Source organism: Hydra viridissima, unplaced genomic scaffold (genome assembly GCF_058129835.1).
Source record: "Hydra viridissima isolate aposymbiotic clone 2 unplaced genomic scaffold, HvirCarnegie_v1 scaffold_12, whole genome shotgun sequence".
NCBI classification, from domain to species: Eukaryota; Metazoa; Cnidaria; class Hydrozoa; order Anthoathecata; family Hydridae; genus Hydra; species Hydra viridissima.
This window is the reverse complement of record NW_028324311.1, coordinates 3,082,664-3,109,379: the sequence shown is the minus strand read 5'-3', so window position 1 is coordinate 3,109,379 and position 26,716 is coordinate 3,082,664. Positions and strand designations below refer to the sequence as shown.

General features: G+C 32.3%; 5 protein-coding genes and 1 pseudogene across 5 annotated transcripts; 1 reads left to right on the top strand and 5 right to left on the bottom strand.

The window, feature by feature from the left end:
* Positions 1-591: 591 nt before the first annotated feature.
* Positions 592-2,107, bottom strand: LOC149880777 (uncharacterized). The gene has a single exon (XM_090069135.1). It carries the CDS (start codon positions 2,092-2,094, stop codon positions 1,150-1,152), a length of 945 nt encoding a protein of 314 aa, XP_089925261.1. The 5' UTR covers positions 2,095-2,107; the 3' UTR covers positions 592-1,149.
* A 2,032-nt stretch (positions 2,108-4,139) lies between these two features.
* On the top strand, positions 4,140-5,147 carry LOC149880776 (uncharacterized; annotated as a pseudogene).
* Positions 5,148-5,563: 416 nt separating this feature from the next.
* Positions 5,564-7,311, bottom strand: LOC149880775 (uncharacterized). Its single transcript, XM_090069242.1, has one exon. It carries the CDS (start codon positions 7,296-7,298, stop codon positions 6,408-6,410), a length of 891 nt encoding a protein of 296 aa, XP_089925368.1. The 5' UTR covers positions 7,299-7,311; the 3' UTR covers positions 5,564-6,407.
* A 703-nt stretch (positions 7,312-8,014) lies between these two features.
* Positions 8,015-8,467, bottom strand: LOC149880774 (uncharacterized). Its single transcript, XM_090067880.1, has one exon. It carries the CDS (start codon positions 8,465-8,467, stop codon positions 8,015-8,017), a length of 453 nt encoding a protein of 150 aa, XP_089924006.1.
* A 13,864-nt stretch (positions 8,468-22,331) lies between these two features.
* LOC149880773 (uncharacterized) lies at positions 22,332-24,500 on the bottom strand. The gene is made up of 2 exons (XM_090067879.1): positions 23,915-24,500; positions 22,332-23,725 (listed from the first exon to the last, which is right to left on the bottom strand). The coding sequence occupies exons 1-2, from the start codon at positions 24,498-24,500 to the stop codon at positions 22,332-22,334; spliced, it is 1,980 nt and encodes a 659-aa protein (XP_089924005.1).
* Positions 24,501-25,167: 667 nt separating this feature from the next.
* On the bottom strand, positions 25,168-26,625 carry LOC149880772 (uncharacterized). Its single transcript, XM_090068485.1, has one exon. It carries the CDS (start codon positions 26,621-26,623, stop codon positions 25,679-25,681), a length of 945 nt encoding a protein of 314 aa, XP_089924611.1. The 5' UTR covers positions 26,624-26,625; the 3' UTR covers positions 25,168-25,678.
* Between the last annotated feature and the right edge of the window lie 91 nt (positions 26,626-26,716).

Below are 26,716 nucleotides of genomic sequence, written 5' to 3'. Positions count from 1 at the left end.
ATTGATAATGAACCATCAAATTTTTAAAATGATTAAAGAACCACTAAATCGATTTTGATAATTTCACTATTGTTTTAAAGCAAATTTATCTCTGTGTTAAATATAAGGTTTAAAAAAGTTCATTTTAAACAAAGACAATTTATTTGCAAGTACAGCACACGCTTTTAAAATTTGCACTTTTGTGTCCTTTTAAAATTTTTTTTCGTAGGAATTGTTTTGATTTATGGTTTAGGAATCTTTGATTTATACGTAAAAAAGTAATAAATTGAAATATGTTCTTTTTTTACGATTTCTGCCAAATATAAGATCGTATATGCGTATTTATCGTAGAGATCTATTTAATTTTGTAAGAGAAATGCTGTTTTTTCCAGAATGCTAAATATATTTTGTTTTTACGAAACTGGCTGTATTCTAATTTAAATATTAACCAGTATGTAGTCAGTCTCGTAAAAACAAATTTCTTTGAATCTTTAGAAAAAGAAAAAACAGAATTACACGTGTATGACCTCACTTTAAAACTAGGCTTATTTTAAAAGTGAAGTTATACATGTGTAATTCTGTTTTTTCTTTTTCTAAGGACGAAACTAAGCCTAGTTTAAAAGTGAGGCCATTTAAGTCTTATGAAGGCAAATTTTCAACAGAAACATTACTGAATCGTTCAATTCCCGTGTCACACTCACAATATGAATGTCAAGCTTGAGGATCAAAAAGTAATTTTCATAGGATAATCTAAAAGCAACAAGTTTATTCTGTCTTCATTTTTTAGATTGTACCTTTGCCTTGGGTTAACAACACTTTCTCCTTCTAACCATATTTCGTAGCTAATTTAATGAGCAGTCGTAACATTTTATTGTCAACTTAAAAAGTAAGTAATGAACACATCACTGTGTTCTAACATATGTGACATCTTAGAAAAATAAATGTTAGAAAAATAATTTTTGTTGCACTTCGACATTAAAGATTCTTTTCCCTCTCGTTGTTTACTCTCTTAAAGTATTAATAAAATTGATTCTTGTTAAAGGATGAGCGAAACAATTAAAGCACATTTAACACTCACACAAGAAGTCATGAAATGGGAAAAATCTATCCAGTTTTCATTATTTCATTTCTGTTATTTTAGAAAACTATCACGAAATCCATTTATTACATCTACAGTGCATATGTCGCCTTTGTTACAGATATTTCGCTACCAACTTTGCTTTTAAAAGAGTTTTTTAAAGAGATCTTTGAAAAATGCGAGCGTATGCTTGATAAAGTGAAACCAAACAACAAAGCATTGGCTGTACATTTAATAATCAACAGGGAATGTTGCCATAAAATAACGCCAGACAGAGAGCTTTGAAACAATTTCTTGTAAAATATCCATAAGATGGATATTATCCCGTACGGTATGTAGCATACAATCATTGCTAACAACATCAAGAAAGTTGTTCTCAACAGTTTTTTGTTTTGAAAGTTATCTTTGTTTTCAGTTCGATCGAGAGATTTTATTCTCTTCACAGTGTAATATATCTTGATATACACATAGCTGCCCCAAAAAAAAATCGATGTTATCATAAGACTCACTAGTATTGTAACGACGTAACCTATTATCAAATTTATAGTCACTAAAATTATACTCACTGACCAAAAAATCACCATAGCTTTCCAATAAACTTTTTTATTTAGCTGAACGTGTGCATGGTACCAAAACGGCTTGAATATGGCCAGGTAGCGATCGGTAGCTATTAAAAAAACAATGACCAAACTCATTCCTCCAAATGCTGCTACAATTGTTTTGTACATGTACAACAACCAGCAAATTTCAGCACCTGTCGCTGAAAAACATAGATATATGTTCCATGTCAGAAGAAAACCTACGCTCAGTGCAACGTCACTGATTGCACCGTTTGCGAGTAGGATATTCGCTGGAGTTTGAAGATTTCTGTTCTGGCGTATCGTAACCAGAACAAGGGTGTTCACCACAGCGCCAAGCAACCCAATTATAGTATTGAATACTACATTGATAATAAGATTTATGAGATGAGGCCCTACATTGTTAAAATGAAAAGTACCAAAGGAGCAATTCACTAAAGACGTTGAACTACCGTTCATTTCATGATTTTAAACTTTTAGAATTCGTTTGAGCGATTTTGAAAAAAAAGCCATTCAGGATTATTTTAAAAAAGAATTTCAATTAACACAACGATGTTATACAAATTAAAATAAAGAAACTATTTTCATTTAAACGATAGTATTCCATTTTTGAAATCGAATTATTTTTTGTTTAGACGTTTTTTCAAATAAGAAGTTTTGATGTTTTAAAATTATTTTTTAGTTATACTTAGTCGCATTTCAACTGATTAATTCAAACGCTTCAATTATAAATTAAACTGCGTTAAGCTTTCAGCCATCATTAAAAAAAAAAATTAAATAAACGGATTGTGACCATGATGTTAAGTTGGTGCAACGCTGGAATGACTACCGTAAAAAGGTTTCAACGAGGTGTTGTTGAAGTTGCTGTTAAGAAACCAAACGTTATTCTAAACCATATTGAATTTAAGGTGAAACGGTGTATTACTGTGGGTAAATTTACGTCATAATTCACGTCATTTACACCGTTTCACGTCATAGTTTGCTTTTGATAGATATGGTAAGCAATTGGTCAATATGGTAGATATCATGAAGCAATCTCCATAAGATTTCTCTTGTAAGCAAAAACATTCAAAATGAAAAGCTGAAAATTTAAAACGATGCACACCCTGCCAAGTTCACGATCAATCTCATCTAAAAGGATCAAAAAAATCCTTTTTATGGAAGCATTATGTAGATCTTTTGTGGACATATGGAGGTGTTATAGAAATCTTTTAATTTTATCTGAGCCTGATTTTTGAGTTTTAACAAGTGAATTTTGGATTTTTTGTGTTCGAGATGGTTAACTTCCCGGCGTGGTGCAAACTCAAAACTTTTATATGTTCATGATGATGTCAAATATTATGGTGATGGTGTAAAAAAAAATTACGGCAATCGGAACTTGAGGAAAAAAATACCACAATAATTTTTCCCTCATAGCCCCCGTCGAAGAAAACATTATTTTGGAAAAAAACTACGTTATTTTGTAATATACAAAAGGCTTTTTGTATAATTCAAATTTCATCAACAATACTCTAGGTGTTTAGAAACGGTAATGTAAAATTTACCACCCCCTCAATTTGAGGGGGCTGTATTCATTACTCTTAAACAGGAAATGAAAATATCTTTTTTAACTCAATTCATTTAAAGGCATTTTTATCTACTTTAGGATGAAGTTTTTTGTTTTTTTTTTCAAAAAATTTTTTCCCTCAATTAGAGTCAAGAGACAGATAATTTGGGTATTTAATTAATAATTAGGGTATTTTCGTAAAAATGGCGTTAAATTATACTGCCAAATACTATTTTATTAAAATTTAAATATTAGTATTAGTATGTTACTTTACTATAGTAATTTGAATGTGACAGAACTCAAGTGTGAATTAAAGTAAACAAATGACATCAGATTGTGGGAATTAAAAAATACTTTGGAAAATCTGATCTCCTTTTCATTTCACCTTTAAACCAATTCGGTTTAAATAATCAGTAATTTTGGTAGTTGGATTAATATTAAATGAGAAATATATACATTCAAAAAAAATTCTTTTGTTGCAAGAAAATAGTCAGCTTTAAAATAAAGATACTGTCTAAAGAAATCATTTCCAATGCCCAGTAAAGCAAAAAGTCACGAAGACTGCAGAAGTTCTGTATGTCTTATGCATAAGAAAAGGTGACAGATATTGAAATGAGTTTATTATTGCAGAATCCGAAAACTTATTGAAAAGCATCCTTAAGGACCAATGACAAACAACATAAATCTTAAAGATAGCATGTCTTCCAATCTTGAAACATCTAAAAATCCTTGCTTTCCATCATCAGAAAAAAGATGTACGCATGGTTTGTCAATTATAACTCGAGGTTCCAATCATTCCTGTACAGTTGCAAAAAGAGGTCAAAGCTTATATGATTTGGTTTAGGAAGATCACTGCAAAAACTTAAAGGATTTAACTAGCAAAGTGCTGTTGGACAGAAATTACAGCTACAACTATTTTGTCCAACTTGGGATTGATGGCGGAGGATCATTTTTGAAAATGAGCTTGGCTGTTGTTAAGGTAACCGACGATAGTGACGAAACGAATTTCTCAACAAACAAAAAAAATATGTTAACAGGTTCAACAGGTCGAGACACAGGTGTTAAACGTCAACTCACTGCTGCCATTGTTGGAAATCTACCTGAAACATACGAGAATGTCAAAGCGTTGATGAATATTATTCAAGTGAATGATCTAGCATTTTACATTTCATGTGATCTAAAAATGGCAAATGTCATTTGCGGAATTCAATCCCATTCAAGCAACCATTCTTGCTGCTGTTGTGATGTCAATTCCGACAATCTATCAGAATGTGGATTTCTTAGATCTTTTGGTACATTGAAGGAAAGATATGCCGAGTTTGTTACTATTGGCTCAAATTTAAACTTTGCAAAAAATTTAGTAAATGTAATCCATTCACTGTTGATCAGTATGGACAACTCAGTGCTCATTTTAGATGTTGTTAGGCCAATGGAACTCCATCTTCATGGAATTGTTAATCACCTTTTCAAAAATCTTTCAGACTTACGGCCTGGCGCTAAATAATGGCGAGCTTAGTTGCACATTCAGCTCCAGCCGTATCATGGTGGACATTTCAAAGACAATTATTCCCATACGCTTTTAAAAATGATTGACTTTCTCTAATAAATTGCTAAAAAAGCTTGTGCTTCTGAAGCCTTTAGTTTTATTGAAATTCTAAGACATTTTAAAGTTCATGTTTCGGAACAACACTAAAAGAAATCTTTCAGACTGAAATTCAGAAATTCAAAACATCTTTCCTTTTTTTGCCAATATCGGTCACACCAAAGGTCCATGCTGTTTTCTACCATGTTAAAGAATTTGTGTTGAAGCATCAATCTTCACTCGGAATTTTTAGTGAACAAGCAACTGAAATATTGCACTTAAAATTCAATGCTCATTGGGAACGAAACAAACACTGCTCAGAACATCCAGAATGGAAAACAACTTTATAATTGTGTTGTTGACTATAACAGCAATCATTTGTAACAATTTATTTCTTGTCTCTAATATTCCACATCTAAGTGTCTGTATATTTTTTGATATATATATATATATATATATATATATATATATATATATATATATATATATATATATATATATATATATATATATATATATATATAAACTATCTGTATATTTTTGAGTTTTTTTAGATGAGACGTTTTGAAATGTTTTACTTTCGACCAAGTTAACTTTGAAGTATAAATATTAAGGCTATGGTTGCATCTTATTTTCTTTTTAATGCTTAAGATAACAAGTTTTTGCAACATTTTTCGCCATTTTTACAAAAATACCTCAAGATATTTGCTCTCTTGAACCCCTTCTACGAAGATAATTTTTATTAGAAAATAAATTCGCGTCATCCTAAAATAAATCAAAATTCATTTAAGAAATACAAGTTTAATCAAATATATTTTCGTGTTTAAGAATAATTACCATGTAATGAATGTACCCCCTCAAACTGAGGGGGTGGTAGATTTTACAAGGTCACCGTTTCTAAACACCAAGAGTATTGTTGATGAAATTTGAATTATATAAAAGATCTTTTATCCATTATAAAATAACGTAGTTTTTTTTCCCAAAATAATATTTTCTTCGACGGGGGCTAAGAGGGTAAAAATTATAATGGTATTTTTTTCCCTAAATTCCAATTGCCGTAAACTTTTGTAAACCATCCTCACTTGACATCATCATGAACATATAAAAGTTTTGAGTTTGCACCACGCCGGGAAGTTAGCCATCTTGAACACAAAAAATCCAAAATTCACTTGTTAAAACGCAAAAATCAGACTCGAACAATATTAAAAGATTTTAAAAACACCTCCATATGAACACATAAGGTCTATATAATGCTTCCTCGGAAAGATTATATAGACCTTATGTGTACATATGGAGTTGTGTCCTTTCAGATGAGGTTTATATATAAGTAATGAACACATCACTGTGTTCTAACATATTTGACATCTTAGAAAAATAAATGTTAGAAAAATAATTTTTGTTGCACTTCGATATTAAAGATTCTTTTCCCTCTCGTTGTTTACTCTCTTAAAGTATTAATATCATTGATTCTTGTTAAAGAATGAGCGAAACAATAAAAGCACATTTAACACTCACACAAGAAGTCATGAAATGGGAAAAATCTATCCAGTTTAGGAAAAACTGTTTTCATTATATCATTTCTGTTATTTTAGAAAACTGTCGCGAAATCTATTTATTACATCTACAGTGCATATGTCGCCTTTGTTACAGATATTTCCTTATCAACTTTGAAAAATGCGAGCGTATGCTAGATAAAGTGAAACCAAACAACAAAGCATTGGCTGTACATTTAATGACCACCAGCGATTGTTGCCATAAAATAACGCCAGACAGAGAGCTTTGAAGCAACTTTCTGTAAAATATCCATAAGATGGATATTATCCCGTACGGTATGTAGCATACAATCATTGCTAACAACATCAAGAAAGTTGTTCTCAACAGTTTTTTGTTTTGAAAATCATCTTTGTTTTCAGTTCGATCGAGAGATTTTATTCTCTTCAGAGTGTAATATATCTTGATATACACATAGCTGCCCCAAAAAAAGATCGATGTTATCATAAGGCTGATTGTAATTACAAAGACGTAACCGGTTTTGAAACTTATAGTTGCTAAAATTATACTCACTGACCAAAAAATCACCATAGCTTTCCAATACACTTTTTTATTTAGTTGAATGTGTGCATGGTACCAAAACGGCTTGAATATGGCCAGGTAGCGATCGGTAACTATTAAAAAAACAACGGCCATATTCACTTCTCCAGATGCTGCCACAACTGTTTTGTGTATGTACAACAACCAGCAAATTTTAGCACCTCTCGCTGAAAAACATAGATATATGTTCCATATCAGAAGAAAACCTACGCTCAGTGCAACGTCACTGATTGCTTCGTTTGCGAGTAGGATATTTGCTGGAGTTTGAAGCTTTCTGTTCCGGCATATCGTAACCAGTACAAAGGTGTTCACCACAATGCCAAGCAACGCAGTTATAGCATTAAATATTATATTGATAATAAGATTTATGTGATGAGCTCCTTCATTGTTAAAATTTAAATTATCGAACAAGCAATTCACTAAAGACGCTGAACTACCGTTCATTTCATGGTTTTAAACTTTTAAAGTTCGTTGGAGCGATTTTGAAAAAAAAAAAGCCATTCAGGATTATTTTAAAAAAGAATTTCAATTAGCACAACTAAGTTATTCAAAATAAAAGAAAGAAACTATTTTCATTTAAACGATATTTTTGATTTCCATTTTTGAAATCGAATTATTTTTTGTTTAGTTGTTTTTCTCAATCAAAAATTTTTGATGTTTTAAAATTATTTTATTTTAGTTTTATTTAGTTGCATTTCCACTGATAAATTTAAACGCTGCAATCAGGCCCGCCGAGAGCCATAATTTTAGACGGTGCAAGAGATATTTTTGGGCCCTTTACCCATTATTCTAATATTTTAAACTATTACTGTATGCTTTTGCTGAATCAATTGTGGTTTAATTCCACATTGGTTTTTGAAATCGGCAATTGTTCACAATGAGGATGCAATCTTGTATTACAGTTTTATTTCTAGCTACAATTATTTCATTTACTAAAAATATTAATTTAAAGAATAATTATCAACCGTTTTGAATTATTGTTTTGTTTTTTTATGTAATTAGTTTTTCTTTCATTATTGGAATAAAGGATATTTCTGAAATAAAAATTCAGACTATTTGTTACGTTTCAACCATGTTCAATAATACAATAATCAATCTCAACAAATATACAAGTACTAATAAAAACAGAATTTTAACAAATTGTTTATTCCAAGAATAGTTCATTTAAAAAACAAAGGTGCTTTTCTTGCTTTTTTTGAAGCGAAATTTCGAATAACTTTGTCAAAATCAACTGACCTAGATATTGAAGATTCGAGACTCAACATTGCCAAATCCACTAACCGTCCTTGTAGCATTGTAGTTCTTAAAAAGTTTTTAATCAGTTTTAGTTTGCTGAATGAGCGTTCGGCGGATGCAACTGTAGCAGGAATTGTTAAGAATATTCTCAAGCATACACAAATATTTGGAAATAGGCCATGTAAATTAGTTCGACTAATCGAATTTAGGAGTTCAAAGGGGCTTAACTGATTCGATCCAAAATTTGCATAATGTATAGATTTTAACTGTTTTATTTCCATTACAATATCTTTGCTAACATCTGCTGAATACTCTTCACTTAATAATTTTGCTTTCATTTCCAATGTATCCAAATCAATATTGAGATAATTCCACATGAAGCTAAACTTATCTGAAATGCTCTGTGCTGCTTTGAATCTTAGTATGTTAGGCCACCAATAACACTATCTAATACCACATAGAAAACAAATCTTCTAAAGCATGATTCCTCCATGGTCTCATCTTCATTTAAATCTGTAAACCCTTGATCCTCTGGCTCGCTAACAACTTTGGCTCTTTTGGGATTTGCACCACCACGTCCTCTTGATAGTTTGACTTCTATATCCAAATTCATTGCAACATTCTTTGATTCTGACCAGATATCTTTCCATTTATTCCGAAGCTCAAGAAGTTGTTTCAGTAAGTGGTTTATGCTGTCCACTTCCACATCTAAAGTTGCATTTCTTGCTTGAATAACTTTGTTGCAAAAATCAATCGGAACAAGAATTTTGTACCATATTGATGACATTATTATGCAGGAAAATGAATTAATATAATATAAGGCACCTTCTACTTCAGTTCTTGTTTTAGAAGTCAAATTTAATTCTAAAAGCTCTTCCAATGACAATTTAATCCCAGAAAGTTGTGCTGCAAAAGGTTTGACACTTTCAACACAATCTGACCACCTTGTATGTGACATTCCTTTTAGTGAGCAATTGATGTGTTTTGATAATATCAAAGCATATTTTTTATTTTTTTTGTAATTACTATTGTAATTATTTAAAAAAAAAGCTTTGGTTAATGGGCCCTAATTGTTCTATGCGCCCTGGAGCAGTGCACCGCCTGTACCCCCCTCTCAGTGGGCCTGGCTGCAATTATAAAATAAAATGCCTCAAACTCTCAGCCACTAATGAAAAAAAAATTAAAAAACAGATTGTGACCACGATATTGAATTGGTGCAACGCTGGAATGACTTCCGTAAAAAGGTTTCAACGAGGTGTTGTTAAACTTGCTGTTAAGATACCAAACATTTGATGCAAAATGGAAAAAAAAAATGATTGCTGAGTGTGCTCTGACCGAACGAAAAGAGAAACGGAAGAGTGAAACAGTGTATTACTGTGAGTAATTTACGTCATAATTCACGTCATTTACACCGCTTCACGTCATAGTTTGCTTTTGATAGATATGGTAAGCAATTGATCAATATGGTAGATATCATGATGCAATCTCCTTAAGATTTCTCTTGTAAGCAAAAAGGTTCAAAATGAAAAGCTGAAAATTTAAAACGATGGACACCCTGCCAAGTTCACGATTAACCTCATCTAAAAGGATCAAAAAAATCCTTTTTATGGAAGCATTATGTAGATCTTTTGTGGACATTTGAAGGTGTTATTAAAATCTTTTTATTTTATCTGAGCCTGATTTTTGAGTTTTAACAAGTGAATTTTGGATTTTTTGTGTTCGAGATGGTTAACTTCCCGGCTTGGTGCAAACTCAAAACTTTTATATGTTCATGATGATGTCAAGTGAGGATGGTGTAAAAAAATTACGGCAATCGGAACTTAGGGAAAAATTTACCACGATAATTTTTTCCTCTTAGCCACCGTCGAAGAAAATATTATTTTGGAAAAAAAACTACGTTATTTCATAATAAACCGAAGGTCTTTTGTATAATTTAAATTTCATCAACAATTCTCTACGTGTTTAGAAACGGTAAAAAATGTAAAATTGACCACCCCCTCAACTTGTGGGGGTTGCATCGATTGCTCTTAAACACGAAATGAAAAAATCTTTTTTAACTTAATTCTTTTAAAGGAATTTTAATCTGCTTTAGGATAAAGTTATTTGTTTTTTTCAAAAAAAATTTTCCCTCAATCAATAGGCAAGTAATTAGGGTATTTAATTATTCAATAGTTAATAATGGGTGACATTTAATGGGTCAGTATTTTAAATGAGTCGGTCAGTATTTTTTTATTTTTAATTTTCAGTATTTTATTGAAATGGTCAGTATTTTATTGAAATGGTCAGTATTATATATTAACTGCCAGATAATTAATTTAGTTATCAGTTTTTAATTAAATGGTCAGTAAATTAACCAAGTGGTCAGTTATTTAATTAAAATGATTTGTATTTTAATTAAAATGATCTGTATTTTAAATTAAGTGATCTGTATTTTAAATTAAGTGATCTGTATTTTAATTAAAATGATCTGTATTTTAAATTAAACGATCTGTATTTTAAACTATTTAATGATCTGAAACTTAAATAAAATGATCTGTAATTTAACTAAAGTATTATGAACTTTGATCTCAGTAATTAGATAAAATTTACAAATAAGACTACCATTTCTATCTGAGTACTGAACAAAGAAAGTTTAAAAAAATGGAAAACTTTGTTCCAGAATACAAGTCCTCTAGTGAAGAAGAAATTGAGACAATAGAAGAGCAAGCATCATTGAAATCACGGAAACTGAAACGAAAACGTGAGTGGATAAGAAATGAAACATACCCGAATAAGAATGATGCAATTGCAGGTAAACTGCTTTTAGGTCATCAGACAGTTAGCTCTCAGACAGTTAGGTCCCTTACAGTTAGGTCAACAAAATTTAAGGCCTAAAAGCCATTTAGGTCTACAAACATTTAGAATCATTGCACATTCGGAGAGAGAAGAGAGAGAGGAGATGTGTTTTGCTCTCTTCCCTCTTTCCTCTCTCCTCTAACTATCTCTCTCTCTCTTTTCCTTTTCTTCTCTTTCTCTCTCTTTCTTCCTCCTCTTTTTTTTATTTACTTCTTCTCAAATATTTTTTCAGCGATAACAGCAGAAGATCAATGGAGTTATCATTATCCGAATTACACTAACGATTGAAAAAAATCATACTATAGATGTAAAGCCATTCAAAGACGCAAACAGCAATGTGATATTGCAGTTTATCTGTTATTTGATTCAGCAAGTGACAATGTAATCATTTACAGAACTGAAAATGGACATGAACATGACAGTAACAATATGTCCAATGAAGCCATCCCTATTTTTTTAAAGACTGAAATCAACAAAATGTGTGACTTGCTTATGAAACCAAAAAGAATTTTAAGAACCCTTGTAAATAATGGCCACCAAATCCAAATGAAACAACTCCAAAACTATATAATTGCTTACAAAAAGAAAAAATATGGTAGTACATTAATTTCTCTTGGTGAATTAGAACAATGGTGCATAGACAATTAAATGTTCCCAACAGTGAGGATGAATCTTTCATGGTAAACTACAAAATAGTTTACTCTGATGGTTCAGATGTCGAACAAGAAAATGATGATGTCCAAGACAATTCGAAATTTCGAATTTTTGTATCAACAAAAAGACTCTAATGTCAAGCTTCAGGAAAAGTTAAATTACATGTTGATGCTACGTACAAATTAAATTGGCGAGGGTTCCCTGTGTTACTAGTTAAGACCACTGATATGGATTGCCATTTTCATGTATTTGGAATGGCCATGTGTTCCAATGAAAAAACTGCAGATTTCAAGTTTATATTCGAAAGCATTTCTTATGGTTAGGCAAAAATCAACTAGGGAGGGTATAAACCTGAAATAACAATCTCAGATGGTGCTGAATCAATTCCTAATGCATTTTCTAATGTTTTTGGCAAAAAGGATATGGTGATGTGTTGAGCGCATATGCGTCGGAAAGTTAATAAAAAGGCTGAGGCAATGGTGAACAAAAGCCATCAAGATGAACTTATTGAGGATATAGAAGCATTGCAAAAAATTCAGAATAAAGAGATCTTTAAGAAAGCTTGAGGTTTGTTTTTGAAAAAATGGAAAACACTTGAACCAGAATTTTCTAGGTACTTTGAAACAGAACAGTTGAATTCTCATCAAACGTGGTATGAAGGCTTTAGACATTTCACACCAAGTACTAATAATGCTCTTGAATTGTTTAATAGAGTGGTGAAAGATGAAGATACTTTAAGGGAAAGGCATCCATTCTCAAGATTTAAAGAGGTTGCATTAGAGATGGTTGCAAAATGGTCAAATGAATATTCAACAAATATGAAAAAATACAGCCAAGAACCAACAATTACACAAAATTTGTGGACAAAAGGTTATCAGTGGGCCAAAACCAACAAATCAATTTCATCCAAGCAAATAGGTGAACCAACTGAATATTATTTACCTGTAAATGATGAATTAAAAACTACTCAGACAGAAATAGATAACATCAAAGAAATGAAATGGAAGACTTTTGATCAATTCAAACAAAAAGCTTTTAAGGTCTGGACCTTAACTATGATTAATAATGAAGAAAATTGGTCACATAATGTATGTAGTTGTCCAGATTTCTTTAAGAAATTTATGTGCAAACATATTGTTGGTTTTGCAATTCGAATGAAGTATTGTAAACCCCCACTGGCAGCAAAAGATGTTCCTATTGGTGAAAAAAGAAAACGTGGGAGACCAAAAAAAGCTACTAAAGCATTACTAAGAGACTGATCACATTTTCATATTGTTAAATATTTGGAGATCAAATATTTTTCAAAAGTGTTTAAATAAAGTTTTTACTAACCAACTTCTGTTTTTACTGACCAATTTTAATTTTTATACTGACCAATTTTAATTTTTATACTGACAAAACTAAAGTGAAATACTGACCATTTGTTTAAAATACTGACCGAAAATTATATATATACTGACCAAAAAATACTGAACATTTATTTCAAAAAATACTGACCGATTCATCACAAATACTAACCAAAAAATTTGTACTCGTTAATAATTAGGGTATTTTCATAAAAATGGCTTAAAATAAAGATACTGTTTAAAGAAATCATTTCCAATGCCCAATAAAGCAAAAAGTCACGAAGACTGCAGAAGTTCTGTATGTCTTATGCATAAGAAGAGGTGATAGATATTGAAATGACTTTATTATTGCAAGAATCCGAAAACCTAATGAAAAGCATCCTTTAGGAACAAAGACAAACAACATAAATCTTAAAGGTAGCATGTCTTCCAATCTTAAAACATCTAAAAATCCTTGCTTTCCATGATCAGAAAAAAGATGTACGCATGGCTTGTCAATTATAACTCGAGGTTCCAATCATTCCTGTACAGTCGCAACAAGACGGCAAAATTTACATGATTTGGTCAAGGAAGATCAAGTCGGAGCAGAGCAAAATGCATCTACTGTAGTAAAGGTAAAAAAATTTACCTCTAAGAGAAAAAAGTCTTGCTCAGCCAAGCAAAGAAGGAAGATTATTTCCAGTAAAACCAGGTAACTATACATTTTCTATAAGTTTTTAATATTCAAAGTATAATCAACAATATTAAGCAGTGAAATGTGTTATTTACATTTATACTTATTATTACATTTATGCTATTACACATTATTAAGTGCCAGTTTGAATGTTACTACAATCAGCAGTTTACACTATATCTTATTTTACTTTAATAGTCCCACAATCTACACTAAAATCAACAAGCCATATACTTATAGCGCAAATGTTGTTAAACATGCAGTTAAACACTGAACACGTGAATGAGAAAACTTGCTTCAACTCTCAACAAAGCAACAGGAACTTGACTGGTTGAAGAAGGTTTCAACCAAAAATTTAAAGCTGCCGGAAAAAAATTGCATGATTTCTTTCAGCTATCAACTTTGCAACTACAAAAGGAAAAACTGATGAACAAAAACGTGTTGAAACTGCAAGAACTTGAAGGATTTAACTAACAATTTTCTGTGGACAGAAATTACAGCTGCAACCATTTTGTCCAACTTGGGATTGATGGCGGAGGATCATTTTTGAAAATAAGCTTAGCTGTTGTTAAGGTAACCGACGATAGTGACGAAACGAGTTTCTCAACAAACAAAAAAAACATGTTAACAGGTTCAACAGGTTCAACAGCTCGAGACACAGGTGTTAAACGTCAACTGATTGCACAGTGGGCCAGGGGTGAGCAAAACCCCCTAAAAACATCTTCTATATTGGGGTAACTTCTTTTTTTAAATGAAATCTAGAGACCCCCAGCACTCTAAGACTGATTTAATTTTACTCTACTTTGATTTTTAAACTCAGGATATCAATTTTACAACGGAAATGTCAATATGTCAATTTTCAAATTTTAGTCAAAATGAAAAAATCATATAGTAAGAAAAATGAGGCCAGAAAGACTATTTTAGACCATTTTAATACTATAAAGGAATGTAAACACCATATATTAAAATAAGAAGAAATATGAAAATTTGTTTTTTACACTTGCATTTTTTCAAAGTGTTTTTCTATTAAATCCATTAATATCCCTTTTTTTTAACCCATCACGTGACACAAGCAGAAAAACGCCGGCCGCACTGTGCCGCCAATGTGATAAACTTCCACAACACTCCCACATATATATAATAATAACCCTCCACATATATTTAAAACTTACATACTAAATTTTCTAAGCTAAGCCTTTTATTATAAATGGTACCAATCATATATTTTGTCTAAAAAAAACTGATAAAAAAACGCATAAAGAACTGTTTTAGACATATTGATCACCTAAATCTTGTTAAATGTGGGGAATTATAATGGCTTTCCCAGAGACACAAAATCAAAGATACACGAAATTGACCTCTTTGTTTTTATGCAAATGTTCCGTTTCTTTTCAGAAAATTTTTATACGAATAAATGTAATAAAATGTAATCGATAAAATAACAGAACCTGGACGAGATGCAGAAGTGTAAGGAAGTGCTGACAACTAGCTGAATTTACTGTCTTTAAGAACTTGTTACCATCTGACTGCGAATAAAATTATTTACAATATCAACCCTTTTTATATGTTATTTACAGCCGCGACATTTTATTAGCGCCTTTAAATAGATCCAATGAGTAAATTCCCATAACCGTTAGAAGACCACATGAAGTAACTATTTTTTTTAAATTGGAAGACGTCATTGACAGCATCAAAGCTATTATAAATAGCACCTAGCACGCAATTTAATTTTAATGTAGGCCGTCTAAGTAAGATTTCTATCTAAAATGCCGTTTTCTCTTAGAAAATTGTACTTTAAAAAATTGTACTTTAAAAAATTGTACTTTAAAAAATTGTACTTTAAATATATAAAACGAGCTTCTCAATCATACAGCTATGCGGATAATAGTCTGTTGGCTTTGAGATCAGGGCTGATGATCTCACTATGATCTCTAAAGTAGGGTATGATGATTGCACTGGACAGTCTCTTTGTAAACAGATGGTATCTGAGGATGTTGAGTTAGCCAGCATAGCAGTAGAAGAATCCTTGTTCCTCATCTGCCTGGTACCCCAACAGATCCGGAACGAAGAGACAGATGAGGTTTTTTTGGACAAACCCAAAACCCTCCTCCACACTTTATTGCAGGAAAATAAGTTTTCAATACATAAAGGAGAACAAAGATGTCGTGGTGGAGGAGAGTAACTTTTTCAAGGAGTTCTAGGCTGCCTCTGCGAGGTTGGATGGATTCATGATCTACCATGAGCTGGAGGAGACCATGGTTGATGGAAAAGTTACCACCATTCTTAGTGAAGTGACTGACGCAACTACTAGTTGCAACATCTGCGGCATAATCAGCTCCAACCTGAATGACCTGAAGAAGCTTTATAGAGTTGCAGCAGATCTTCCAGATATTAGATTTAAACATGGCCAGTCCACCCTTTATTTGTGGATAAGGAGCATGGAGTGCTTCGTTTACATAGCCAACAGACTGGATTTTAAGAAGTGTCAGGCTAGGGGAGGAAATAAGGAACTACTAAAGCTCAAAAAAAAGCAGATTCAGTTTTCGCTGAGGAGTGGTCTTGGTATCAATATTGATGTTCCAAAGTTAGGAGGATCTGGAAACTCCAATAATGGCAATACTGTTATTCTAGGTGCTGATGAAAAGCTGATGAAGAGGTTTTACATTACCCTCTGTATCCCCTCCAGCAATAAGAACGTGGACCCTAACAAACTGCATCACTGTAACTTGGAGATTGCACGACTGTTCACCAGCCTGTGCAACTGGTATAACATGCCCTAGGTTGAACACATGATGTTGACACACAATCATCAGGTAGTAAAATAAGATTTTCTCTACCTCAATTACCAATACTTAGACCTATAACATGTCCCATCTAATTGAATTACTATCGGGTCATAACATAACCACCCTTAACCACTCCTAAATTGACAACCGGTGTAGTCATGACCACGCCTAACTTAAAAGTGAGCCCGAAAATGAATTCCTTAGCCCCAAAAAACCCTGTAAACATGTACCATATGTCTATATTTAAGCTATAAATAGTTTTGCCATTTTTTGAAAATTCTGGCCTGCTGTGCATTGCTGCCATTATTGAAAATCTACCTGAGACAAACGAGAATGCCAAAGCGTTGATGAATATTATTCAAGTGAATGATCTGGCATTTTACATTTCATGTGATCTAAAAATGACCAATGTCATTTGTGGAATTCAATCCCATTCAAGCAAGCATTCTTGCTGCTGGTGTGATATCGATTCCGACAATCTATCAGAATGTGAATCTCTATGATCTTTTTGTATATTGAAGCAAAGATATGCCGAGTTTGTTACTAATGGCTCAGATTTAAACTTTGCAAAAAATTTTGAAAATGTAAACCATTCACCATTCACTCAGTGTTCATTTTGATCAATTGAACTCCGTCTTTTTCATGGAATTGTTAATCACCTTTCAAAAATCTCTCAGACTTCTGGCCTGGCGCCAAATAATGGCCAGCTGAGTTACACATTCAACTTGTCTTTGAAGTGTCCGCCATGGTACGGCTATTTTAAAGAAGTTGTTTCTTTATGTTTTGGAACAACACTAAAAGAAAGCCTTAAGACTGAAATTCAGAAATTTGAAACGTCTTTCCTTTTTTTGCCAATATCGGTCACACCAAAGGTTCATGCTGTTTTCTACCATGTTGAAGAATTTGTGTTGAAGCATCAATCTTCAATTGGAATTTTTAGTTAACAAGCAACTGAAACATTGCACTCAAAATTCAATGCTCATTGGGAACGAAACAAACACTGCTCTGAACATCCAGAATATGGAAAACATATAATTGTGTTGTTGACTATAACAGTAAGCATTTGTAACAAAGAAAAGCAAACAATTGTATGAAAGTATGCTAGAATTAAAAACTAAAATTGTTAATTTAAGTACTGTAAAAAATACAATTTATTTCTTGTCTCTAATATTCCACATGTAAGTATCTGTATAATTTTGGATATATATATATATATATATATATATATATATATATATATATATATATATATATATATATATATATATATATATATATATATATATATATATATATATTAAGGTGAGTCGAAATGTAAAAAATATTAAGTTGGAGATCCTGTACATGTCTAAAAAGTTGCTTTTTGATGTACTCGTTTGAAAAAACCTCACTTTTTATTTTATGGACAGTGTCTACAGGTCCCAACTCTGACTAGAAAGACTACATAAATACCCAATGTTAGTGTAATGTATTGCAATGTATTACAAATTAAAAAGAATGTAAACTGTAACAAATCAATGTTAAACAACAACAATACAAAGTTGTTTAACCTAACTGTTAATAAAATCTTTCTTGCTGTATATTTTTGGTATCTCTAATCTGGATTTCTTACTCTGTAACACCATGCCATGACGGGACTTTCTCCCATAAACTTTACAGCTCGCAGCGCTAACGTCTTTAATTGTTCTCTCTACTGTCTGTGAATGACATGGAACATCGGGCAGTAGTATTGGATGTGTGTAAGTAAGTTGATCATTTGAAAGGTGTGATAGCATCGGAGGAGACGTAACATTACTCTGGTCCCAGTCAATCATGTTAATGAACGATGTCGCAGCCAGATTTAATGTTATATCCTTCTTATCAAAGACGCGAACCGGTATGTTACTATTAGTCTGCTTCTCTCTTGCTCGTTACTCTTCTGAGAGGTTCAAATGCCACCTCTCTAGACATGTAGAGACGCAAAATCCTGTTGGCTTTCGTCAACCACCGAGCATGACTTATATTTCCAGGTAAACTCTTCTTGAGGAAATCAATATCTGTAGAAGCCTGACGTCCACGCTGTACTGCTAGACATGCTTTCAAAAAGTACAGTTGGTTTGTTCTAAGATCCTTCTTGACAGCAAATAATTAACGACAGGGAATTCATTCGGATCATATTCTAGAGCTGAGCTAATTGTACCTGTCGATGTGGAAGGTCCTGTAGTTCGAGCAAAATCCACACCTGCCAAGAACCTTCTAAATGGCAGCTCGTTACAGTGTAGAAGGCATACCAACCACTCTAATGGTCTACCTAAGTTCTCCTCCAATATTCTTATGATTCCGTTGCTTTTACCTGTATTATTATTTGTGCCATCACACACAACACCTTGAATGCTTTCTACGGAGTTTGTCTCTATAATAACTGACATTAATTCCTTTGTTATATCAGCAGCTTTAATACTTTCAGGAACTACATGATCGATGTATATGTTTCCTGGATACGAGACAATACTATAGTGTTCTTCTTTTTTACTTCTTCTACAACCAAAACTCTCAACTAATGTAACGTCTTGTTTTCCATCAAAGCCTATACAGCACAATTCCTTATTGCTCTGCATATGTTCTTCAACCAGAGTATCTCTCCAGAAATTCCTTTGTCGACATAGCTTTGAAGGATCAAGAATTGTTGCTGAAGACAACATGCTGAGGTCTTTTAAAACAGCATTAACAATAAGACATGTATTTCTGTTGCTAATTTTGCATCGATCAACTGCTTTACACAATTCCTTGTACTTGTTTCTGTTCTGCACTTATACTGTCTCTTCCTCTGATGTATAATTACTTTCAGACGTGGTACGCTCATCCTCATCAATATCTTCCTATTTTTTTATATATTCAACCTCTTTTGACTGTGCTTCATCACATACTGATTTCATAAACTTGCGTTTTTGTCTCTTTTCCAGTGTTGCTGTCGTTTCTTTATCTACTCCACCAATTATCATATTTCTAACAGTTTTCTGGTGAACCCAGAAATCCCACTCTATCAATGGAATTTTATTTGGCAGAGGGCACGTGCATAAGTTCCTATCTCTAATGCCCGAATCAAAGCATTTGCAGGTACAAATGTCAAATAACTGCTTAAAAGAATTCGACTTCTCAGTGAACGTGTCTGATGTTCTTTTTGCATCTGATTATTTTTCAAGTGTATGTACTTTATCCATAAGTCTTCTAATCCTAATGATTGCGCTATTCACTTCTATTGTGGGAATACTTGCTTTTGAATAAACACATTTTACTCTGTCTGCTAAAATTGAATATCTTTCTTGCAAGCTAATTTCTAATACTGTTTTCTGATTACAATAGAACGCCTTAATAACGTCTTCATATGATGGGATTTGATTTTCAGGAAGATCAACTAACTGTCCAAACAATGGATGTTTAGTTGCACTTCGTGTACACATACTATCCATATTTAATATAATTTGTCTAAAATAATAAAAAGAACTGCAACAAGTTATGTTTACAATAAATAAAAGCTGTTAAAACAATTTTTCATAAGAATTTAGTCAATAAATATTCCAATATTTATACAGACCATATTATGTTTAGCCCTCTCATAAATAGGCCTACATGTTAAATGAAGTGATCTTTCTACAGTCTAAACTATAGCCTACTGTAGTATAAATCTATATTAGTCTACTTGAATTTTACTATAGGTTTGTTATTGCAAAAAAGAAAATAAAGTTACAAAATAATATATTAGATATTTTGCTTGTTTCTAAAAAATCCAACAAATGGTTTGTTGCTAATGTTGGTGACGTCACATGTAAATAACGTTATAAAATTTATTCCATTTCTTTTTTAGCACTTTTAGTTAGGTGCTAAACCATTTGCCAATGCATTTTAGTCAATGATTTATAGTTGGTACGTATTTAGATTGTACCAAGGAAATGGTTAAAATACATCAAATAAGGTAAGACTTTAATCAAAAGTTGGGACCCCTTAACGTTTCATAAAAAATCTTTAAATATTATTTTCATACTGTACTGATGCCAAGACAACTTTTTGTTCATGTACAGGAAAGATAAAAAAATTCGACCCACCCTAATATATATATATATATATATATATATATATATATATATATATATATATATATATATATATATATATATAGTTTATACCCTGAAGATATTATAATCCGTATTTATTTCAGTTTTTAATTAAAATTGAAATATTTGCAAGGAACTAGAATAATATTAATAGGTAGACATCAATTGAGAACTTATCTCGACCTTTTGAGTATTTTTAGATGAGACGTTTTGAGGTGTTTTATTTGGACTAAACTAAATTTGGAGTTTAAACATTAAGGTTATGGTTGGATTTTTTTTTTTCTTCAACAACAGTTTTTGCCATTTTTACAAAAATACCCCAATATATTTGCTCTCTCTCCCCAAGTTCCGATTGCCGTAATTTTTTGTAAATCATCCTCATTCGACATCATCATGAACATATAAAAGTTTTGAGTTAGCACCATACCGGAAAGTTAACCCTTTAATGCACACATTAATTTTGAATTTTCTATCAAAAAATGATCAGTTTTTTTTTTTTCATTGATTTAGTATTTATGTATAATTGGAAGAAAGAAAAAAGAATTTTCAGTGGCGTAATAAGGATATTTTTTCTAGTAGGGGCAAAAAAAAGAAAATCACAATTTTTAAAATAACTTTTTTTTAGGTATGTAGAATATAGATATAATATAAGAACATAATAAAACATAAAAACATAATAAAAGTATTTAGAAGAAATTAAAAATTTGATTTTGTATGATGTATCATAAAACAAGGCACAGCACATAATCCAACGATAAATTTAAATAAATACACGGGATAAATTTTTTGCTTTTAAACTTTATAAACTTTTAGATATTTAAGCAGATGTTGTCAAGTAAGAAAAATAAATGGGAGAGCTGTAAAAAAAAATGTGTTGACAGAATGGATGAGTTAAGTGAGGTTTTTAGTGGAACTAAACCTCTTACTAGAGTTGAAAAAAAAGCACATAATCCTACGATACGTAAATCGAAGCACGCTGTGACATATTCAGTAGATAAACATATCGTGAATAAGTACCCGCGTCGGGAACGAGCACATAAAAATTTGTTTACAACAAAATACGTTCGCTCGAGTGTGACACGGGCATATTCAAAATTTGCCAGAAAGGAACGCTCGTGTCAGACACGGGGGGCGTGTACATTAAGTGGTTAATCATCTCGAAAACGAAAATTCCAAAATCCACCTGTTAAAACGCAAAATTTTGTGGATTTTGGGATTTTGATTATTATAATATCATAAATATGTTCCTTTGCGAGATTTTTAAAAAATTCATTTTGTTGAAAAAAAACTCCTAATTTATTTGGCAATCACACTTGTCCAAAATGGGAAATAATTACTCCGAAGCTTCCCGAAAAAACCCTTTGGAGCGAAGTATCTACATATGTTCCTGATTAGAAAAATGAAAAAAATGAAATCCTTCATGACCGTCCGAGCGAGAAATTTTAGTTTTAAAATGTAAGAAATTGCAACAAAAAATATTTTTTTGCAATCAAAAGAAAACACATTTTTTATTCACTAAACATTGATCTACACTACATAACAGATCCCTGATGCATGGGTAAGTCACTAAAATGTTTAAAAAACTTCAAAATCAAAAGTAAAATGATTGTTTAGCAAGTTTAATTTTGATTTTTTTTTAAATGATTTAACAATTGTCCACTGTAGATTGCTTTTATTCTTTTTATTCTATGAACACATAACAAAGAAATAATGTGAGAAAACAATGTGAGAAAACAATGTACTCTTTAAAAAATTGAGTTGGGGGCAGCTTTAATGTTAGTTAGTCAAGCTTTTTTGAAAAACTAAAACATAAATAAACTGAAACAAAGAGACGATGTCTTCTTGATAACTTTGCATTAAAGACGCTTGCTGTTGAAATCTACTATGCAACTCAGCAACTTTTCTGGATAGTCTGGATGACCCAGAGGCCTTTTGTATCTCTCCCAGTGGGTTCGGAAACTGTGATGAAGGGCTTCTGTTGTCTGTTCGCTGAATGGTCCAAGAGACTTTTTGTGACGATCAATGAAATCCTTGACATGAAAGAAGACAGTGTGGACTTTTGGACTCACACTTACTTTTGGCAAGGAGAGGAAAGCCAGTTGAAATTGGTCAACTTTCTTTGAGTAGTTTGAATCCAGATGATTTCCAAAGCAGGCATTCACAACTGCATCAAACTTTCTCAAAGTGTCGATGAATGGAAAAACATGAAAAGCTGAACAATTCTCTGCTTGTCTTTGAAGAAGGTCAACATTTTTGAGGAGTTTGCGGCATTCATTCCCAGCAAACTGCCCTCCGTGAAAAGGCTGTTCTTTGATATGAAGAGCTTTAGGCCATTCTTCAGCCTCAGGCCAGGAGTCCTTTAGTGCCTTGAACAGATGGTTCACTACACCGAGAAGGAGATGTAGCTCCATTGGTGGTATGATGTCAAGAACAAGTGCATTGTCAGAAAAATCCAAGAGGGGCTCATGCACCACATTCTGAAATTGTTTAGCCTTTTTCATGTCTAAACCAGCTGCTTTAAATGAGGCATAAGATCTTCTGATGGATCCAAAGGTTCGAAAGTTACCATTCTGTGATAACCTATTGTGGTCAATGTCACACCATGTGCAAGGGTGTGAGCTGGCATGTGACTGAAGCCCACACACAAGGTTTGCCACCTTCAGGTCACTTGAAAGAAGAAAGTCAACTCGCTCAGAGAAGATGAGAGATAGTATTGTTCTCAAATTCTCATAGTTTTCTGGTACATCCTCTGCTACAGCAACAAGAAGTTGAGATTTCACACCACTGTCTTTTGCTGCAAAAGATGTAAGTGTCTTCTTGTCTGGTGGAGCTTGAACTTGAGAAATCAATTCATCTTCTTGAATCCCAAGGCTAACCTTGAGGAAACCACCACCACCGTCAATTCCAAGCTTGACTATGTGCTCTTTATACACTTGTCTTTTGAGCAAGACATCATTGAGAAGTTCAGAGAGATTCTTGCAGTGAACCACAATTTGTTTCTTTGTCTGAGACTTTTCATGTGTCACAGTTATGTTTGTGTGAGTGAAATGTTCAGATAGTTGTGTACCTATTTGATGGAATTTTGCCCGGAATTGAGGTTTAACAACTCTGGCTTGTGCAACATGGTTCAATGTTGAGGCCAATTTTTTGACGCTTGCATTAGACAGCCCTGTGTTTGTCTGAATGTTTGCAAGGTCTTGGGCTTTTAGAACTACTTCATCACCAAAGAGTCTTTTTGCGTTTGCTGCACCTGTATTAAAAACATTGCTATGAGTAGGAGCAAATTTTTCACATAAACAACCAAGTTTTCTTTATGGAAAGTAAAGTTTAGATTTGAACTGCAAATTTTATTTGTTAAAGGTTTTTTCTTTTGTAAAAGACAAAGACAATGACAAAGTTTTAATTACTATCAGATAAAAGATTTGCAAGTTACTGTTACCTGGAGCAATTGGCAAAGGTCGCCCACCACCACTTTGTGCTATTCTTAGGGTTCCATGAGGAGAAGCCTCTTTAGATGAAATGACTGCTGAAGCAATCTGTTCACTGACTTTGGAATCTTTTGATGCCAACATCTTTATGTTATGCCTGAATGTGAACTGATTGCATTGATGAGGTACTCCTCTTCCAATTAAGGAGAGGCAATCAGAACATCTTCTTTGGTCTTGGGATGGTAAAGGCTGTTGTGGCATTTCAAATGGGTGCTTTTGCAATGCTTTCAGGTGTCCAATTTTGCAAATGATGCAATCACACTGCTGTCCTCTTGTCTCAGGCCTAGGGATGACAGATGAGAAATCAAAAATGGGAGGGACAGAGACATTCTCACCATTTTTCTTTCTCCTCAGAAGCAGTCTGCAAGAATCACACATTCCAAGTGGGACTCGTGTGTCACAAAAGTCAACATCCTGAGAAATCAGACTCTTGACTTGGTCTTTAAGAAAACTTGTTAGCTCCCTAGAACATTTTTTCATACAGAGGAGACAAACTGACTTCCGACAGTCTTCATGATTTTTTGCTGAGTTTGGCATTTTTGAGTTGTGCATTCCACGAATGAAAACATGAATATGTCATTAAAATGCCTTTTCCCGAAATTTGGTTCAATATTTTATTAGGGATGTGCCACTAATACTTAAGAACTGATTTTTTCATCAAATTTTGAAAAAAAAAATTAAAATTTTTTTTGGCAAAAATCTTATTTTTTAAACTGAAATTTCTCGCTCGGACGGTCATGAAGGATTTCATTTTTTTCATTTTTCTAATCAGGAACATATGTAGATACTCCGCTCCAAAGGGTTTTTTCGGGAAGCTTCGGAGTAGTTCTTTCCAATTTTGGACAAGTGTGCAATACTTCAAAATCATGATTTATATATTATATATAAAATTCTTACAAAATGTTTTATTTTCTAAATAAGCTATGTTTCTCACAAAATGTTTAAATTACTTGAATACTTACTTAAATTAATTATTAAATAATAATTATATAATACTAATTATCTAATATTAAATAACTTATTAATATTACTTGAAATTACTAAATAAAAATTTTTTGTTTTCCATTTTATTTAAACCTTTTTAACAAACTTTTAAAAAAATTTAAAGCAAAAAGAAATGAAACAAAAGAAAATTATTCTTATTATCCTTTTATTATTTTATGATCAACAATAATCAATAATATATCAAATAATCAAGCTCGGACAAAATTAAAATATTTTAAAAACATCTCTAAATTTAAACTTAAAATTTTTTGGTCCTTTCAGATTGATTATGATGATGTTTCAGGTTGATCGTGAATTTGACAGGGTGTGAACTTAAAAAATAAGTTATGAACAAAAGTTGGGGATAACTGAGATCAGTCACCTGAAGCAACGTGAGCAACAAATACATTTGAGCGGTCGTAACATTTTATTGTCAACTTAAAAAAATAAGTAATGAACACATCACTGTGTTCTAACATATTTGACATCTTAGAAAAATAAATGTTAGAAAAATAATTTTTGTTGGCACTTGGACATTAAAGATTCTTTTCCCTCTCGTTGTTTACTCTCTTAAAGTATTGATAAAAACCATTCTTGTTAAAGAATGAGCGAAACAGTAAAAGCACATTTAACACTCACACAAGAAGTCATGAAATGGGAAAAACCTATCCAGTTTTCATTATATCATTTCTGTTATTTTAGAAAACTGTCGCTAAATCTATTTATTACATCTACAGTACATATGTCGCCTTTGTGACAGATATTTCCTTATCAACTTTGCTTTTAAAAGAGTTTTTTAAAGAGATCTTTGAAAAATGCGAGCGTATGCTAGATAAAGTGAAACCAAACAACAAAGCATTGGCTGTACATTTAATGACCACCAGCGATTGTTGCCATAAAATAACGCCAGACAGAGAGCTTTGAAGCAATTTTCTGTAAAATATCCATAAGATGGATATTATGCCGTACGGTATGTAGCATACAATCATTGCTAACAACATCAAGAAAGTTGTTCTCAACAGTTTTTTGTTTTGAAAATCATCTTTGTTTTCAGTTCGATCGAGAGATTTTATTCTCTTCACAGTGTAATATATCTTGATATACACATAGCTGCCCCAAAAAAAGATCGATGCTATCATAAGACTCACTGATATTATAAAGACGTAATTTATTTTGAAATTTATAGTTACTAAAATTATACTCACTGACCAAAAAATCACCACAGCTTTCCAATACCTTTTTTTATTTAGTTGAACGTGTGCATGGTACCAAAACGGCTTGAATATGGCCAGGTAGCGATCGGTAACTATTAAAAAAACAATGGCCAAATTCACTTCTCCAAATGCTGCTACAATTGTTTTGTGCGTGTACAACAACCAGCAAATTTTAGCACCTCTCGCTGAAAAACATAGATATATGTTCCATATCAGAAGAAAACCTACGCTCAGTGCAACGTCACTGATTGCTTCGTTTGCGAGTAGGATATTCGCTGGAGTTTGAAGATTTCTGTTCCGGCATATCGTAACCAGAACAAGGGTGTTCACCACAGTGCCAAGCAACGCGGTTATAACATTAAATATTATATTGATAATAAGATTTATGAGATGAGGTCCTTCATTGTTAAAATTTAAATTATCGAACATGCAATTCACTAAAGACGTTGAACTACCGTTCATTTCATGATTTTAAATTTTTAAAGTTCGTTGGAGCGATTTTGAAAAAAAAGCCATTCAGGATTATTTTAAAAAAGAATTTCAATTAACGCAGCG

Bases quoted from the DNA above. Each gene is read 5' to 3' on its own strand.
- LOC149880777 (XM_090069135.1), bottom strand. From the start codon at position 2,094: ATGAACGGTAGTTCAACGTCTTTAGTGAATTGCTCCTTTGGTACTTTT.
- LOC149880774 (XM_090067880.1), bottom strand. From the start codon at position 8,467: ATGTGGAATTATCTCAATATTGATTTGGATACATTGGAAATGAAAGCA.
- LOC149880773 (XM_090067879.1), bottom strand. From the start codon at position 24,500: ATGCCAAACTCAGCAAAAAATCATGAAGACTGTCGGAAGTCAGTTTGT. The intron at 23,726-23,914 runs GTAACAGTAACT...TTTTTAATACAG, and splicing joins ACCTTTGCCAATTGCTCCAG to GTGCAGCAAACGCAAAAAGA.
- LOC149880775 (XM_090069242.1), bottom strand. From the start codon at position 7,298: ATGAACGGTAGTTCAGCGTCTTTAGTGAATTGCTTGTTCGATAATTTA.
- LOC149880772 (XM_090068485.1), bottom strand. From the start codon at position 26,623: ATGAACGGTAGTTCAACGTCTTTAGTGAATTGCATGTTCGATAATTTA.